General features: G+C 46.4%; 1 protein-coding gene across 1 annotated transcript in view; it reads left to right on the top strand.

The window, feature by feature from the left end:
* PARP2 (poly(ADP-ribose) polymerase 2) overlaps window positions 1-17,957 on the top strand; it is a 106,697-nt gene that overhangs the window by 450 nt on the left and 88,290 nt on the right. The window contains exons 2-6 of the mRNA XM_088469888.1: window positions 3,909-4,128; window positions 6,029-6,165; window positions 7,493-7,699; window positions 11,265-11,387; window positions 11,528-11,598. Coding sequence (XP_088326014.1) covers window positions 3,909-4,128; window positions 6,029-6,165; window positions 7,493-7,699; window positions 11,265-11,387; window positions 11,528-11,598 — 758 coding nt within the window. The remainder of the gene's footprint in view (window positions 1-3,908; window positions 4,129-6,028; window positions 6,166-7,492; window positions 7,700-11,264; window positions 11,388-11,527; window positions 11,599-17,957) is intronic.

Raw genomic sequence — 17,957 nt, 5'->3', positions numbered from 1 at the left:
GCTGCAAGTGCACTACACTTCCCATCGTCTTTTGTTTACTGAGCTCTAATAAAGTCTATATTTGGTGCTTTAAATTATTCTATTCAGCATTTACACCTGCTATGCATTCATTACTCCTTTTTTCAGGCCTTAAGATAGTCCCCGCCATGTCATTCAGACGTGCTTCAAAGTATGTCTGAGCGTTATGCGTTGCTGTTTTTTGCATAAACATGTATTTTTGGATATAGAAGATACCTGGCGGCCACATATTTATAATAGAAATGAGCCCCCCTCTTCCTGGCGAGCAGAACTGGGTTCCACGTCCAATTCCTGTGACTTCCAATGTTTTAAAATGAGTTTGTTCATCTAAGTTGCACATAATACAGTCTTAGTGAAGTTGTAGTACTATTATCCCCATCATGCCATGTTTTCTCAAATTAATGCTAATCTAAATGTTTCTGTTTGACATTTTCCTATTGCTATCAATTTAACAAGATCATATAATAGTTGGTAAAGTCTGCACATAACTTACGTAACCCACTGCCCTATAATAGGAGCACAATACAATGTATGGAGACGATATAACAGCCTAAAGTTGGTTGGATCGGAATCATGTTTGTAAACCAAACTGAACGCTCCTCACTGATTGATAATGGTTCAAACCAGTTGTTTGGTTGGCTGGTTTCTGTGATTATCGTGCAGTATATGGCAGGAGGTTTTGGTCGCATTGTTCACAAAGTCGGGTAATGGATAGCTGGCAAGGACCAGTGATGCGCTGTGTCCTTGCCCATCCCGATTGTCTACTGAACATGCCCGTCAACCTTGCCGACCTCGACTGTCTACTGAACATGCCGTCACTGAAAGACGATCAGTGAACGCCGTACAGTGCGGTTCCCTGAAGGTCTGAACGCTAGACGTTGTATCTTGCATGAATTTGCACTGATCATGCTCTGAAAATATACAGGTAGAGGTGCCTATGTATACAAGCTTGATGAGAGATAAAATTGTGAGATATAAATCACCAACCAATCTGCTTCTAACTTACATTTTATAAGCTGTGTTTGAAAAATGACAGGAGCTGATTGGTCAATACTTTTTATCTCACAATTTTCTCTCTCATCAAGCTTTGATACATAGGCCCCTGAGTCTCCCATATCCAAAATGCTTGGGACCAGGGGTATTTTGGATATTGGAATATTCCGTTGTTTGGAATATTTGCATACCATAAAGCAGGGATGGGGAACCATTTGGTCTGGCCCTCGGAGCTTTTTTCTGCTAGTCTCGCCTGGATACCAGGGTGCCTGTAATGGCACCCTGCAGCCAGACTCTATGCAGCAGTGCCGCCTGGAGCGTCCTTAGGATGCTTCAGATGGTCACACTGCTGCCCTAACAACTCCCTGGAGTCCTCAGGATGCTCCAGGCATTGCTGTAATCACCAGCGATTGTGGCCGTGCCCCCATGTGACATCATACGCCTGCATCGGGCCCGCAAATAATGTTATATATATCAAAATGGCCCTCGGTAGAAAAAAGGTTCCCCACCCCTGCCATAAAGAGATATCTTGGGAATGGGACCCATATCTAAACAAAGAATGCATTTATGTTTTATATATACACAGCCTGTATGTAATGTTATACAATATTGTCAATAATTTTGTGGCTCAAACAAAGTTTGTGTACATACATGAAATTCATGTATGTTTCATAAGAGTCGTTCCATGCCAAATCATCACAAAAAAAGTAACTTTTCAACCCGACCTTCTCAGACTTTTGTGAAATTTGTTAGGATGATAGACGACATAAAGTAACTTTCATATGTAAAAATTATCCCTCAATGATGCACAGTGTTTATGCTACAGGGTTGCAAACATGACAAAAAATTTAAAATTTATACTTGCAAGGTCAACTAAAACGAATCATAACTTTGCTTCTAATTATGGTAGAACCTTCATGTTGGTCTTGTTTTGAAGCTAAGGGACCATAGTGTTCATAAAAAATAGATTTATATTTAAATATTGACTTCTACATTTCAAGGTCACGTGATGTGACCCTTGAACTTCAATATTTTAAAAAAAGTATGTTTAATTTTTTTGTACATTAAGGGCCATTTTCAATTAGAGGCGAAAAGTCAGTGGCGATGACGTAATTTTCGCCTATTTCAATTATCCCCGTGTTCAATTTCAAAGACTTTTCGCCGGTGCGAAAAGTCTTTGTTAAATAACGGGGGATAGCTTTACTCCATGTAATACATGGCGAGAAAAAGTGCAGATTTGGGGTTTAGGGGTGCAGGCTTAGAAAAAATAGCCTGCAACCCTGGGAGGGTCCCCTAAAAGTAATCCGTGTAAAAAAAAAAAAAAAAAATCAGGACAATTTTAAAAAATGACTTTAGGGACTTGAACATGAAAATGGGTGCAAGCATATTTTTAAGTGCCTAAAGTCATTTTTGAAAATTCTACATGGTACGATAGAGCAGACAAATTGTACAATCCGTCAGATCGGCTGCTTTATCGCACCGTGTATGTGCACCTTAAGACAGTTTACTTAATACAGTTTATCAGTGAATAGTGGTAGTTTGATCAACAGCGTGACAAATGGATAAGAAGTACACTAAGACTCAGTGCTGCAACCCATTTGATATTGAAGGACACAGCAGCAGTAGAAAACCATTATCATGCTCAGGTTCCTCAGCTGGAATATGGAATATATCCTTTGCTCTTGATCAGACTACCACTATTCACTGATAAGCTGTATTAGATAAACCAATGGTTCCCAAATGCGGTCCTCAAGGCACCCCAACAGTTCAGGTTTCAGAGATATCCATGGTTGAGCATAGGTGGGTAAATCAAACTGACTGAGGTACTAATTAAGTCACCTGTGGTCAAGCATGGATATCCTTAAAACCTGGACTGTTAGGATGCCATGAAGACTGAGTTTGGGAACCTCTGAGATAAACTGTCTTAGTCCCTTGGCTGGGAGCCTCCCGAAAATCAGGTGGAGCTTCTGCCCCGAAAATCCTCCCGAAAATCAGGTGGTGCTTCTGCGCCCCCCCCCTTCCCAGGAAAGCAAAGAGAGAGACACTACAAGACAAGTCTGTACTTGCCAATTGCATGGTTAGTGCAAAAAAGGTTCAACTGCCGTACTTAATATTTTTTTTACTCCTGTTCCCAAAGGCTTCCCAAAATGAAACTTGTACCAAAGAGATATTGTATTTAAGTGTATAACATACTTTGGGCTTGATTCAATTCAACACGAATTGAATAGCGCCGGGAATGAGCTCCTGGAGCTATTCAATTCAGCGCACTGCTAAGCCCGACTAAGGATTTCTTCTCGCATCCCTCCTGGGATGCGAGCAGAAATACGACAACACTACAGAATCGATGCTGTTTCTGCCCTTAGCGTGACGGAAACAGCATCCTGCCGGGAAGTTTAGTCAGATAATGCCCGTTCTCACGACTAAACACCCTGTTTTAAGGCGCGAGGGGCGGGAGAACGGGCATTCCCCTACCTAATGGCTCCGGAAGCTCATTCCCGGCGCTATTCAATTTGCGTTAAATTGAATCGAGCCCATTATGTACAAAAAAAATTAAACATACAATTTTTTAGATATTATAGGTCAAAGGACATGTCTTGTGACCCTTGTCGGTGGGTAATGACTACACATGTGCACCTGCTGGGTGACCTGGAAAATGTGACCTGTGTTTGGTCCTGAGGACAGAGTTTAAGAACCACTGGTCTATCTATACCTACATACTGTATTTTACTCCCCTATAAAGACAGATTTAGATATAGAACATTGATACCATCACTTGTTTCAAAAATATTTTGAGTTTGTTAGGAGTTTGTATCAAACCATTAACAAAACATATAATTTTTGTTTTGGACTCAACGATTTGCTTGGTCGGCTTCATAATTGTTTTAATTTCTCTGTAGGAGTATATCAGAAGAGAAAAGCTGAGGCTGATCTAGAGCCAGAGGTTGAAGTGAAAACTGAGCTTGAAGATGAAAGTTTAGTACATGTTAATTCTGATAAACATTTAGGAAAGTCAGATGTCAAGTTAGAGTTAGAGACTCGCTGGGAATGGCTGGACGATGGAGATATGTGGACGGTTTATACACCTGAGCTCAACAGACAGATTGACATTGCATTCAGGTGAGATATAGAAACCCTTTGGCATCCAATAATAGCTGCACTGGAAAACAGGACAACCTCTTAAGGACCCCATACATCAGGAATTGATTGCAGCAATTGTGCAATTTGCAATCGATTGTGTATAAAAATCATTCCCTTTTGCCACTATCGATTTGAAAAAGGGAAAGTTTTTCTTTATACACAATCGATTGCAAATTGCAGAATTGCTGCAATCATTTGCTGATGTATGAGGGCCTTTAGTTGTCTCAATCCTTTGCATTTCTACCTTTGTCTGGCAGTGGGTTTTTAGAACGGTTGGGGACATTTACTTTTATGATCTGTTATGAATGTTGTAGGTCCAGCTCTTTTACAACAATTTATTTATTGGGGGGGGGGGGAGGGGGGTCTGCAGATATGATAATGTGTGCTGTAACCTAGGGCTCAAATACATATATTTTTATGGTTTCTTACTAATGAGTTCACATGGCCCTTTACACTCGACGCCGGAAGACAGGCAGTGAAGATCCCGACAACGTAAGTAAAGTAACTATTTCTAACCCTTCCCCCCTAGTGCCTACCCTAAGCTCCCCCCTGTAAGTGCCCAAACCTAACTCCTCCCCCCCCACCCTAACCCCCCTTCCCCAATCCTAATCCTAATTCCCCCCCGGGAGCCCCTAACCTAACACGCCTATCATTAGACTCTTGTCGGGATTTGATAGTCGGGAAGCCGGATGTCGTCATTTTCGACTGGCGGCTTCCTAACTACATCCCTTACACACACCCCTCTCACAGCATTACCACTTCAAACCACATCATAAAACTTCTCTACTTTCACCTCCAACCATTTAATCTCACTCCCATGTCTCTATCCCCCCTTATCTATGCTTCCTCTCCTCAGTCCCATTCACATCCCTCCCCCTCATCAGTCCCCTGGTCTATTTCATGACCCCTCTCATCATTGTCCTTTCTGGATATCCGGTCTTTCCAGCATCATCATTAGGACCTGCTCCTTTATAAAACCCCTCCTTTATGTATCATTACTATCACTCCCTCATTAACCTGCCATCCTATTAAAACTTTCCCTCATTAACTCAATCCTTTATCAGTATTTAAACCCTGTCAGAAATAATCTGTGCTCAGTTCCCACCATTTTGTACTCCAGAATGTCATATGTGCAGGGCATTATGAGGCGTCAATTAGACGCCTGTGGTGGTGGTCAGACCATAGAGCTCATTACCCTGCCCCTCTGCTGCTGTATACAGTAAGCCTTCTCTTCCGTGGGCAGATGCCCAATTCACGCAGGGTGCCTGCAATATGTCAAGCCCTGCTATAATCCATAGCAGCCATTTAGGTGTTTTCATTCATTTTGCAATCACCTAATTGCAAAGTGACATGTGCAATTTAATTGGTTTCTAAGGGTTGCATCATGTTTCTAGTTGACTACTTTTCATAAAAGTCTTGCACAGTACGTATGTTTTCTTTGGTAAAATAATTCATTATGAAATTTTAAAATGTAAGAAACTTCTGATTTATTTATTTTATTACCAGTTAGTTATATAGCGCGCACATATTCCGTAGCACTTTACAGAGAATATTTGGCCATTCATATCAGTCCCTTCCCCAGTGGAGCTTACAATCTATATTCCCTACCACATGGCCACACACTTAAAAACTATGGTTAATTTTGTTGGGACCCAATTAACCTACCCATATATTTGGAGTGTGGGAGGAAACCAGAGCACCTGGTGGAAACCCACGCAAGCACAGGGAGAATATAATAAACTCCACACAGTTAGGGCATTCAAACCCACAACCTCAGTTCTGTGAGGCAGTAATGCTAACCATTACACAGTCTGTGAATATGATTCTTTTACTATAGTATTCGGCAAGATTTTAACGCCAATTGTCTACTTTGTCTTAGCTCTGGAAAACAGTCTGTAACTGTCTCGCCTGTCACAGGCGTCTCTCTACAATTGGATTTGAGGAGGAATGTCCAGAAGAACAAAAAAAGTGGCTACAAGAGAGTTATACGACTTGCCGTGAAAGAACAGGACCAGTGTGAGTTTCTGAATACTGTATTGTATTTTTTGTACTGTGTTGACGTACAACAGGGATGGGGAACCTCAGGCCCGGGGGCCGTATAAGGCCCCTGGAATCATTCGGTCTGGCCCTCGGAGCTTTTTTCTGCTAGCCTCATCTGGCTAGCAGGGGTGCCTGTAATGGCACCCTGCAGCCAGAATCTATGCAGCAGTGCTGCCTGGAGCGTCCTTAGGATGCTTCAGACGGTCACACTGCTGCCCTTACAGCTCCACGGAGCATCCTCAGGATGCTCCGGGCATTGCTGTAATCACTGGCCATTGTGGCCCCACCCCCATGTGACATCACACAGAGGAGGCGTGGTATGCACCGGGCCCGCAAATAATGTTATATATATCAAAATGGCCCTTGGCAGAAAAAAGGTTCCCCACCTCTGACATACAAAATGTATAGATTGTTTTTTTTTTTCTTAGAGGAACCTGGTACCTACAATATTATTTGCCTGCATATAGCTGTGGGCATATAAAACATATTAGCCTTTGTGTGGCAGGAACTTGCAACATTCTCTGCCTGCTATGACAAGCAGACACAGACTGATTAATAGTTCCATGCAAGTCAGGTGCAAACACACTCGCATGGAACTAAATGTGGATCGTCTTATATGCCGAGCTGAACGCATCTATGCAACCGACCTGCTCCCATCCATACATTTGATTTCTTAGCTGTCATCATGATCCGCTTGCACATGCACAAGTCCTATCCTTGGTGCAAGAGATGAGTCTGAAAACAGATGAATCTCTGTGTACACACAACTCTTCATAGCCTACAATGCCATAGTCACACTCTAACCTAACATAACCTATGTGCGGACGCCCAGTACCACACTAATATAATAAGCATGCATTTTTATATCTACACATCATATTTTGATAACAAAATGGGTAAAAAAAAGAAAAACTTGCCTGGCACAACAGAGGCTCTCTAATGCTCTCAAATGTGTTGGCTTTCCCCCTCTGTTACACTTCACATAACTTATACTTGTAGGAGTCTGAGGTGCTACAGAACGCAGCTGATGATTTCGACGGGTGCAGAAGGGAGGGTGCCCTGGATAATACTAATCTTATCCATGGTAATGTCCTGCGATGGTGAATGAAATCCAATGCAGAAACTCCTCATAAAAAATCCAAATGATCATCTTAATTATCCAAATGTCAAGTGTCCACAGCAGTCATAACGTTCATATCACAAAGATACCAGAATGAGAGCTGTATATTTTCTGAAAGATCCATTTTAGCGACCTGTGCACTAGTTATAAAATCATTTCTTTTATTTTTCATTCTGATCCCAGTTTTTGTGTGGCAGTGGCAGTCGGATGAAGGTTCCTGGGTCTCCTATGATGCGGACACCTGCATCTTGCTAGAAACTGCATTGCATGCGGACAACAAGCTTGTGTCTCTTAATCTGGGTGGCCGGCCATATACGGTTGATCTTGGAGCCATGGTGCAAATAAATAGCCAGACTCAACATGAAAGAGAGATTCAACGCTGCTTATCTGGTATGTGTGCAGAAGTGAAATAATAATAATGAGAAGACAACAATAATACAGAGATTAGTTATCCACACAGGAAAGCACTCCAGGGTCCAACTTCGAGCTTGTGTAATTTTATAGTTACCCACTTCCAAGTAATAGTCACTAATTCTTAAACACTTAATTCTCTTTTCTGCTTCAAATATGGGTGGTGTACCCCAGAATAAAGATGACTTCCACTATCGGGATTGGTGCAGTTTGCACAGTTTCATTTTAGTGTGTTCCACAACTAATTTTCAAATGGAAGAAGTGTCACTATATATTGACCAGTCTTTCATGTCGTGTCCAAAGGTGCATCATCTGTCACTGGATGATGGCGACAACAGATGCTAGCCTTCGAGGCTGAGGGGACGTCGTTTTCAGCACCGGTTCAAGGGTTATTTGATACAGTTAGCATACCATGTTGCTATACAAACAGCACGTGATTGTCAGAAGTGAATAAACAGTGGAATCACAGCTGCAATTGTATTGATTTAGGATATTGAGCTGTGAATGAAAAATGCACTGCTAATAAATAGGAGAAATAATAAAATATCATGGTGTGGGGACCATTCAGTCAGCGGTGAAGGCTGTGAGATGCCAACCATTTACCCTTTCTGCTGCACCTTGCATCCCAGTTTTTCCTTGTACCCCACTGATGTGTGCAGGGAACTCTGCAATATTGGGTTCACTCTAATAACTGAGGTGCCAAGGTGCTCATCAACGCTAATTAAATGCGTGCCTAAGAATGTGGTCGTAGCAATATTAATAATATATATAATGAGAGAGCTATACAAATGAAATGATTTACAGTCAGGTGCATAAATATTGGGACATTGACAGAATTTTCATATTTTGGCCTCTATTAACCAACACAATGGCTTTGAAATGAAACAAACAAGATGTGCTTTAACTGCAGACTTTCAGATTTAATTTGAGGGTAATTACATCAAAATCAGGTGAACGGTGTAGGAATTACAACGGTTTCTATATGTGCCTCCCACTTTTTAAGGGGCCAAAAGTAATGGGACAAACTAAACAATCCTAAATCTAACTTTCACTTTTTAATACTTTGTTGCAAATCCTTTGCAGGCAATTACAGCCTGAAGTCTAGAACGCATAGACATCACCAGACGCTGGGTTTCATCCCTGGTGATCATCTGCCAGGCCTCTACTGCAAATGTCTTCAGTTCCTGCTTGTTCTTGGGGCATTTCCCCTTCAGTTTTGTCTTCATCAAGTGAAATGCATGCTCAATCGGATTCAGGTCAGGGTATTGACTTGGCCATTGCATAACATTCCACTTTTTAGCCTTAAAAAACTCTTTGGTTGCTTTTGCAGTATGCTTCGGATCATTGTCCATCTGCACTGTGAAGCGCCGTCCAATGAGTTCTGAAGCATTTGACTGAATATGAGCATATAATATTGGCCGAAACACTTCAGAATTAATTCTGCTGCTTTTGTCAGCAGTCACATCATCAATAAATACAAGGGAACCAGTTCCATTGGCAGCCATACATGCCCACGCCATGACACTACCACCACCATGATTCACTGATGAGGTGGTATGTTTTGGATCATGAGCAGTTCCTTTCCTTCTCCATACTCTTCTCTTCCCATCACTCTGGTACAAGTTGATCTTTGTCTCATCTGTCAATAGGATGTTGTTCCAGAACTGTAATGCCTTTTTTAGATGTTGTTTGGCAAACTCTAATCTGGTCTTCCTGTTTTTGTTGCTCGCCAATGGTTTACATATTGTGGTGAACCCTCTATATTCACTCTTGTGAAGTCTTCTCTTGATTGTTGACTTTGACACATATACACCTACCTCCTGGAGAGTATTCTTGATTTGTCCAACTGTTGTGAAGGGGTTTTTCTTCACCAGGGAAATAATTCTTCTGTCATCCACCACAGTTGTTTTCCGTGGTCTTCCGGGTCTTTTGGTGTTGCTGAGCTCTCCGGTGCGTTCTTTCTTTTTAAGAATGTTCCAAACAGTTGATTTGGCCACACCTAATGTTTTTGCTATCTCTCTGATGGGTTTGTTTTGATTTTTCAGCCTAATGATGGCTTGCTTCACTGAGTGACAGCCCTTTGGATCTCATATTGAGAGTCAACAGCAACTGATTCAAAATGCAAATGTCACACCTAGAATCAACTCCAGACCTTTTACCTGCTTAATTGATAATGAAATAACGAGGGAATAGCCCACACCTGTCCATGAAAAAGCTTTTGAGTTGATAGTCCCATTACTTTTGGCCCCTTAAAAAGAGGGAGGCACATATAGAAACCGTTGTAATTCCTACACCGTTCACCTGATTTGGATGTAATTACCCTCAAATTAAATCTGAAAGTCTGCAGTTAAAGCACATCTTGTTTGTTTCATTTCAAAGCCATTGTGGTGGTGAATAGAGGCCAAAATCTGAAAATTCTGTAAATGTCCCAATATTTATGCACCTGACGACTATATTTTAACTATATTGTTTATAGAGAGGAAATATAGATTGCCAATTTTATAATAGAGAAATGAATTGAGACTGAACATTGGCATTCAGACATTGTTAGAAGACTGACTAATCTTGATTTTAACCTAAAGATTCCTGGTTTATTTCACACACGTTTAATATTATTCTTATTACAGGTTTTAATTTTTTTCTGTCATCTGGGGGTGAATGGACAGGAAAACAAGCTATAAATATTTTTATGTATGCAAGAATATGTTTTAATAAAATCACCTGAATAGATGGATGTTAATTGATGTTTTTGAGATAAATACCACCTTAGATACTGTAACGCAAATTATACATTTAAAGATTATATGAATCTGCTGTAAAATCCAGCTGCTTTAAGGTGCATTTGATATTGGTTAGCAAACCTTTTTTGTATTCTGTATTCATAGTTTGCTTGTCCTTATGTCGGCATCATAAACCAAAATATTTGATCATTAACCCCTCCATCATTATTAAGCTCTCCGTTCTGCATCACTGTTAAGCCCCTTGTTTCGCATCCTTGCTGAGCCCTCTGTTCCGTGTCCTTGACCAGGCCTCCGTTCCATGTCCTTCCTAAGCCCTTCGTTCTGCATCCTTACTAAGGCCTCTGTTTTGCAACCTATCAATAATCTCCCTCTATAATTGACCCTATGCTTTATAGTATGTAGTCTCCTCCACTAATTCCTCACTCACCAGTGCTCTGCACTTATACATTTACTCAGGGGAACTGCATCAATTCCCTTCTAAGTAATTTCATGCCTATCAAGCCAGCGCCCACTTGAAGTGAACAGTGAGAGAACAGCATATTGCTAATAAGATAGGCATAATCATAGCAGTTCTGAGTACTTCAACAAGTGTGTGCTGCTGCCGTGGCATAGGATGGACCATGAAATCACGTGTTTAGGTTAAGAGGTTAGAGAGGTTATATGGAAAAGATGCAGGAAGCCACACGTAGACTGTCAGATTGGGCTAAGGTGAAGCCCTGCTATTCCACTGAGTAGAAATTAGATGAGCATTTAGTGATGTCAGTGCATCTCTATGAAACAATTTCATCCACCATGTTTGTTAGTTGCTTCAGATGCCTGGGCCAACCAGCAGAAGCAGAGTGTCAGTAATGGACCCACAGCTGCAAAGCGACCCCGCAGCAACAGGAGTACAGGAAGTAGAGAGAGTGAAGTAGAGGAGAGCAAAGGTAAATACATTACTATAGTTCTCGTATTTTATTGGTAATCTACATAACATACTAAACTGTGTCCTATTGCACTTGTGCAGAAATATTTGCCTCATCCCACTGCTTCTCACGTTATGTCACTGTCTCTCTCTGTAACACAGAACAGGTGAGAACCCTGCTTTTAAAGGGTAAGGCCCCTGTTGATCCAGAATGTTCCAGCAAGCTTGGAAAGGTAAATTCTGGGATTAGCCAAAAGTTTTATTTATAACAAAATTGTTTTGTATATGCTTAAAGGAAGGGATGCAAATTCTACATTTTGTAGACAACACAAATATATGAATATTTCTCCTTCATCAAGGCTGGGTTACACTGGACCACGGGGGTTGTAGATGTGACTGCAGGAGCTGACACTTAACTAACTAAACTTGTAGCTTTAACACTAAGCTCCTCCTCTCTGCAACCCCATAATGTCAGTGTAGATTATGTGCCTGTGGAGTTAGGCACGTTTTAGAAGGGCTGCTCTGCAGCCTTTTGTAGCTGTGGATTGTTTTTTTTTTCCTTTGTAATATTTATTTTACTTTCTTAGTAAGGTGCTATGTACTGCTTCAGTGTTCTCCCCAGAAATTTTTTCCAGCCTGGTGGCATAAAAAAGTAGACGGATGGGGGCCTTCGCAATTATGCGCGCCGGTAAATCTCCCTTACCAATTTAGCCCGACAGGTCTCAGGCTGCTCCCCCACTGGCTCTCAGTCAAAAGTGCCCATTATGCAGTGCCCTTTATACAGTGCCCCCTGTAGTTTAGCTTTGCCCTTATGCAGTGCCCCCAGGCTGAAGTAGTGCCCCCAGACTGGTCCCTTATGTAGTGCCCCCAGGCTTAAATAGTGCCCCCAGACTGGCCCCCTTATGCAGTACCCCCAGGCTTAAATAGTGTCCCTTATGCAGTGCCCCCAGACTGGCCCCTTATGCAGTGCCCTCATTAGCAGCCTCCCTATACAGTGTCCCCAGTAGCAACCCCCTTATACAGTGTCCCCAGTAGCAGCCCCCTTTATACAGTGCCCCCAGTAGCAGCCCCATTATACAGTGCCCCCAGTAGCAGCCACATTATACAGTGCCCCCAGTAGCAGCCCCATTATACAGTGCCCCCAGTAGCAGCCCCATTATACAGTGCCCCCAGTAGCAGCCCCATTATACAGTGCCCCCAGTAGCAGCCCCATTATACAGTGCCCCCAGTAGCAGCCCCATTATACAGTGCCCCCAGTAGCAGCCCCATTATACAGTGCCCCCAGTAGCAGCCCCATTATACAGTGCCCCCAGTAGCAGCCCCCCTATACAGTGCCTCGAGTAGCAGCCCCATTATACAGTGCCTCGAGTAGCAGCCCCCCTATACAGTGCCTCCAGTAGCAGCCCCCCTATACAGTGGCCCCAGTAGCAGCCCCCCTATACAGTGGCCCCAGTAGCAGCCCCCCTATACAGTGGCCCCAGTAGCAGCCCCCCTATACAGTGGCCCCAGTAGCAGCGCCCCTATACAGTGGGCCCCAGTAGCAGCGCCCCTATACAGTGGGCCCCAGTAGCGGCCCCCCTATACAGTGGGCCCCAGTAGCGGCCCCCCTATACAGTGGGCCCCAGTAGCGGCCCCCCTATACAGTGGGCCCCAGTAGCGGCCCCCCTATACAGTGGGCCCCAGTAGCGGCCCCCCTATACAGTGGGCCCCAGTAGCGGCCCCCCTATACAGTGGGCCCCAGTAGCGGCCCCCCTATACAGTGGCCCCCAGTAGCGGCCCCCCTATACAGTGGCCCCCAGTAGCGGCTCCCTTATATACAGTGCCCCCAGTAACAGTCCCCATTATATACAGTGCCCCCAGTAGCAGTCCCCATTATATACAGTGCCCCCAGTAGCGGCCCCCCTATACAGTGCCCCCAGTAGCGGCTCCCCTATACAGTGCCCCCAGTAGCGGCTCCCCTATACAGTGCCCCCAGTAGCGGCTCCCTTATACAGTGCCCCCAGTAGCGGCTCCCTTATATACAGTGCCCCCAGTAGCGGCTCCCTTATATACAGTGCCCCCAGTAGCAGCCCCCTTATATACAGTGCCCCCAGTAGCAGCCCCCTTATATACAGTGCCCCCAGTAGCAGCCCCCCTATACAGTGCCCCTTTAGCAGCCCCCCTATACAGTGCCCCCATTAGCAGCCCCCCTATACAGTGCCCCCATTAGCAGCCCCCCTATACAGTGCCCCCATTAGCAGCCCCCCTATACAGTGCCTCCAGTAGCAGCCCCCTTATACAGTGCCCCCAGTAGCAGCCCCCTTTATACAGTGCCCCCAGTAGCAGCCCCCTTTATACAGTGCCCCCAGTAGCAGCCCCCTTTATACAGTGCCCCCAGTAGCAGCCCCCTTTCTACAGTGCCCCCAGTAGCAGCCCCCTTTCTACAGTGCCCGCAGTAGCAGCCCCCTTTCTACAGTGCCCGCAGTAGCAGCCCCATTATACAGTGCCCCCAGTAGCAGCCCCCTTTATACAGTGCCCCCAGTAGCAGCCCCCTTTATACAGTGCCCCCAGTAGCAGCCCCCTTTATACAGTAACGCATACTCACAAAAGAAAAAAAAAAATAGACAACTTACCTGGTCCCCGCTCCAGCCGACGACCGCCGCTGTCTGCTGCTCCCGGCCCGCTCTGCATTATGGGAGAGACGTCATGACGTCTCTCCCATCAACCGCTGTGGGGGGAGCCGGAATGGGAGCTCATGAGTAAGCTCTAGCCGGCTCCCTCCGTGGCCGCAGCAGCCAATCAGAGTCTGTATGACTCTCATTGGCTGGCTGCGCTGCTATGACAAACACACAGCTGCCGCTGGCGGCTGTGTGTTTGTTTCTGTGTAGGGCAGACCGCTACTCACTGCGGTCTGCCCTACACTTGTGGGGCCCTGGGGACACTAGCAGCGGGTGCGGGCCCCTGTGCAATGCACCAGCTGCACCGCGGCTAGTTCTCAGTGCAGCTCAACTGCCGGGCGGTGGGGTTTTTTTTGCCGGGAGGACCGCCAGACAAATAAAGCATGAGGAGAACACTGCTGCTTCCAGCAGCACACAGTGAGAGTGCACCAGCTGTGAGAGCCGCAGCTTGCCGGGTTCTTTTCGATGTCAGGAGCCGTGGTGGGGGAGGGGTGCGCTGAAGGGCAGCACCCACCATAGCACACCGGTCTCATTAGAGACCGCCCGGGGCGCAGGGCGTCAGCGCTGGCCCGGATGGTGGAGCCATCTTGCCAGGCTTTCTAAGGGGTGGCTCGTGCAAGGAGAGCGCCGGACACTGGCTGCCCGTCTATGGCATACCAAGTGTCTTCCACAGAGAGCGGAGTAACACTTGGAAGACGGAGGGCGTTAGCACAGTGCAGGGGGACAGAGCCTATCAGCGCTGGTCTCCCCCCTGCTACACAGCAGCCAATGTTATTGTTTGTTGGCTGCGTAGGACGCTGAAGCAGCCATGGCATCTGCCTCTTCGGAAGAAGGGTACAGACACAAAGGGTCCACAGGCTTCTCTCTCTTCTGCTGCTGTTAGCCTCTCCAAAGAGGGCTAAGTATTTGTATTTTATAATTGCCTGTTGTGCAGTTTCCCAGTGACCTCTGTTTTTACTGGCTACCTGCGTCCCCGTCTTTTTATTTGCGGGAACGCGTGGCAACTATGACAGACAAAACAAAGTCTGTCAGGGTTAAGTCCATCACTATGGTGTTATACTTTACTTGTCCCCAGTGTAATGTAAAATTACCGTGTGGACTGTTGGACTCTGGGGCACTGTGCGCAGACTGTCGGGGCCTAGTTGCGCGCAGGCATCAGGAGGCACCGTGTCCGCCCCAGACGAGGCAACATGGGCACAGGCTATGGGTTGGTCACTCGCCGACTTGATGCAGCTTATGGCGCTTCAGCGGGAGGAACAGGCTCGTGTGGCTGCCACGCCTGTTTCGGCCATCCAAGGTACTGGGTCTTCAGCTGCTGGCGGGGCGTTCCCCCAGCCAGGAACTGACCTACCCTGGCTTCGTACCATGGAGCACACAGCGGCGGGATTAGAGAAAGTTTCCTCTTATTTGAAACAGTTCTTTGAGCATCCTAAGCTGCGCAATGCGCATAAGCGTCTTCCTTCTTCCAGTGGGCCGTTAAACGTTTCGGATTCCAAAGAGTACGAGGGTGTACTTCCAGAGGAGGAGGTTATTCCCAAGGGGGTGGATCTGGAGCCCTCTTTGGGTCAAGGTGTGGAAGACCTCATACGGCGGTGCAGCAGTTCATGGACTGCCTGAACTTGGATACCCAAGCGCAAGCGGTGGGACCGTTCAAGCATAGGAACAAGAGGATTGTTACTTTCCCTGCTTCCTCGGATCTCACCGAGGAGGCGTGGAAGGCCCAGGATAAGAAGTTGTCCGTTCCAAGTTTGCTTCTCTTTGCCCTCTTCCCCCAGACCAGTGTTGGCTAACCTTGACACTCCAGCTGTTATGGAACTACATAACCCGATACAGGGTTCGGCGTCCTTTAAGGATCCGCTGGTCCATTTTTATTGGTTCCGAGGACATTATTTGCCCCTTGCTGGCCTCGGCATGGGTGGCCTGTGCCATGGAGGCATGGGCCGACAAACTCATTACTGGACTTCAGGGTGACTTGTCTAGAGTTGCTTTACTGGACTTGGCGGAACAGCTTCGTGGGGCTGCTGATTATGTGTGCGATGTCGTCCAGGACGGCGCTCAAGTGGCCTCCAGGGTCTTTGTTAGGAGAGCGTTGTGGCTCCGCGCCTGGAACCCAGACGCTAAATCGAAACGTTCTTTGGAGGGGGAGTTCTGTTTGGCACAGAGTTGGATACCATTATTGCCCAGGCTACCGGGGGGGGAAAAGCACTTTCCTGCCTGCGTCTGCCCCGAAACAGCAGGGACCGTGTTTTCGTGCCTTTCGCTCCTCCTTTAGATGCGGATCATTCACTAGAGGTCAGTCTGCCCGAGGCCAGTTTTTTGCCAGCAGGTTTTCTGGTGCCTACAGGCGCCCAGGAGCCAAGGCTTTGGAGAAGCCTAGTGCCTGACAGGATGTCTGCCCACCTGGTCCGGTTGGAGGTAGGCAGCTACCTGCTCCAGTTCAGGGACCGATGGGTGGAGTCGATGGCCGACGCCTGGGTGTGGGGCGTTGTTTCCCTAGGTTATATAATCGACCTCAGGAATCTGCCGACGCAACATTTTTTTTCGCAAGTGCCCTTCCCCGGGACGTGGGAAAGAGGGTGGCCTTGGACCAGGCGATAAGGTCTCTACTTTCTAAAGGAGTTATTCTTCCAGTTCCGGCGGCAGAACAGCAACGGGGATTCTATCGCCCGATTTTGAATCTACGGGCCTTGAACACCAGGCTGTGGGTGGACAGTTTCCGCATGGAATCTCTCAGCGGTGATTCAAGGCATAGAAGCCAATGAATTTCTGGCCTTGCTAGACATCAGGGACGCTTTCCTACACGTTACTTTTTGGGCAGATCACCACTCTCTCCTCCGGTTCACAGTCTGCTTGGCTCACTACCAGTACCAGGCCCTGCCATTCGGCTTGGCTACAACCCCACGCATCTTCATGAAGATCATGGCAGCAATGGCAAGCCTGGACGGGTTAACGGTCGTTCCCTATTTGGACGATCTGCTCGTGAAGGCAGATTCGGCCTCTCAGTTGCAGGTCCATCTGGACCGCATGGAGCAGGTGCTTCAGGATCACTGCTGGATCCTGAACTTCGAGAAGTCTCAACTGACGCCTTGCCAGCGCCTCCTGTTCCTGGTGTGATCTTCGACACCTCCCTCCAGCGAGTCTTCCTGCCCGAGTTAAAAGCCTGGGCCCTCCAGGATTTGGTCACAATGGTACTGTCGGTGCATCGCCCATCTATCTGTTTGTGCATCAAGCTGTTGGGTACAATTCTCCGGAATTGGTCGGGACGCACAAAGGACCTCTCTGCTTTGGGTTCTGTCGGACAGCACTCTGCAATCCCTCTGTTGGTGAGTGGTTTCCCATCACTCGCTCCTTGATTACTCCAACCTGGGTCATTGTGACCACACACGCATGTCTCAACGGTTGGGGTGCTGTGACATCGAGTCTTCGTCTTCAGGGTCTTTGGTCGTCATCGGAGGCTGCCCTACCGTATCAATGTGCTGGAGCTCCGCGCCATCTATCTCGCTCTGTTGGGAGCCCAGTCCATCCTTGCCAGTGGCGTACGTGAATCATTATGGTGGCACTAAGAGCGCAGGGGCAATGGCGGAGGCGTCCAGCATTCTATCCCGGACGTAAGCAGGCAGGTCGTGGTACGCCGACGTTCTCAAACTGGCGGTACGTCCCTGCTGGCAGCTTCCGCTGTGATCTGCTTCTGCATGGTCCATTTCGGCACAAGACCCTTCCCTGATTGGCTTTAACGGCCTGGCTTTTGAGGCCAAGCTCTTGAAGGCTAAGGGGATTTTCCCCTTCCGTTGTCCGTACTATGTTGTGGGCCCTGAAACCAGTTTTGTCGCGCAACTACCATAGGGTCTGAGAGATCTACATCTTATCTACATGTTGCGGTGTGAACAGTGTGAGGTTCACACATCCCGGTTTTACCTTCTGCAGTTCCTAGCTTT

This window comes from Taudactylus pleione, unplaced genomic scaffold (assembly GCF_031769625.1).
Source record: "Taudactylus pleione unplaced genomic scaffold, aTauple2 ptg000095l, whole genome shotgun sequence".
In the NCBI taxonomy this organism is placed as follows: domain Eukaryota; kingdom Metazoa; phylum Chordata; class Amphibia; order Anura; family Myobatrachidae; genus Taudactylus; species Taudactylus pleione.
This window is presented reverse-complemented; position numbering and strand designations above follow the sequence as displayed.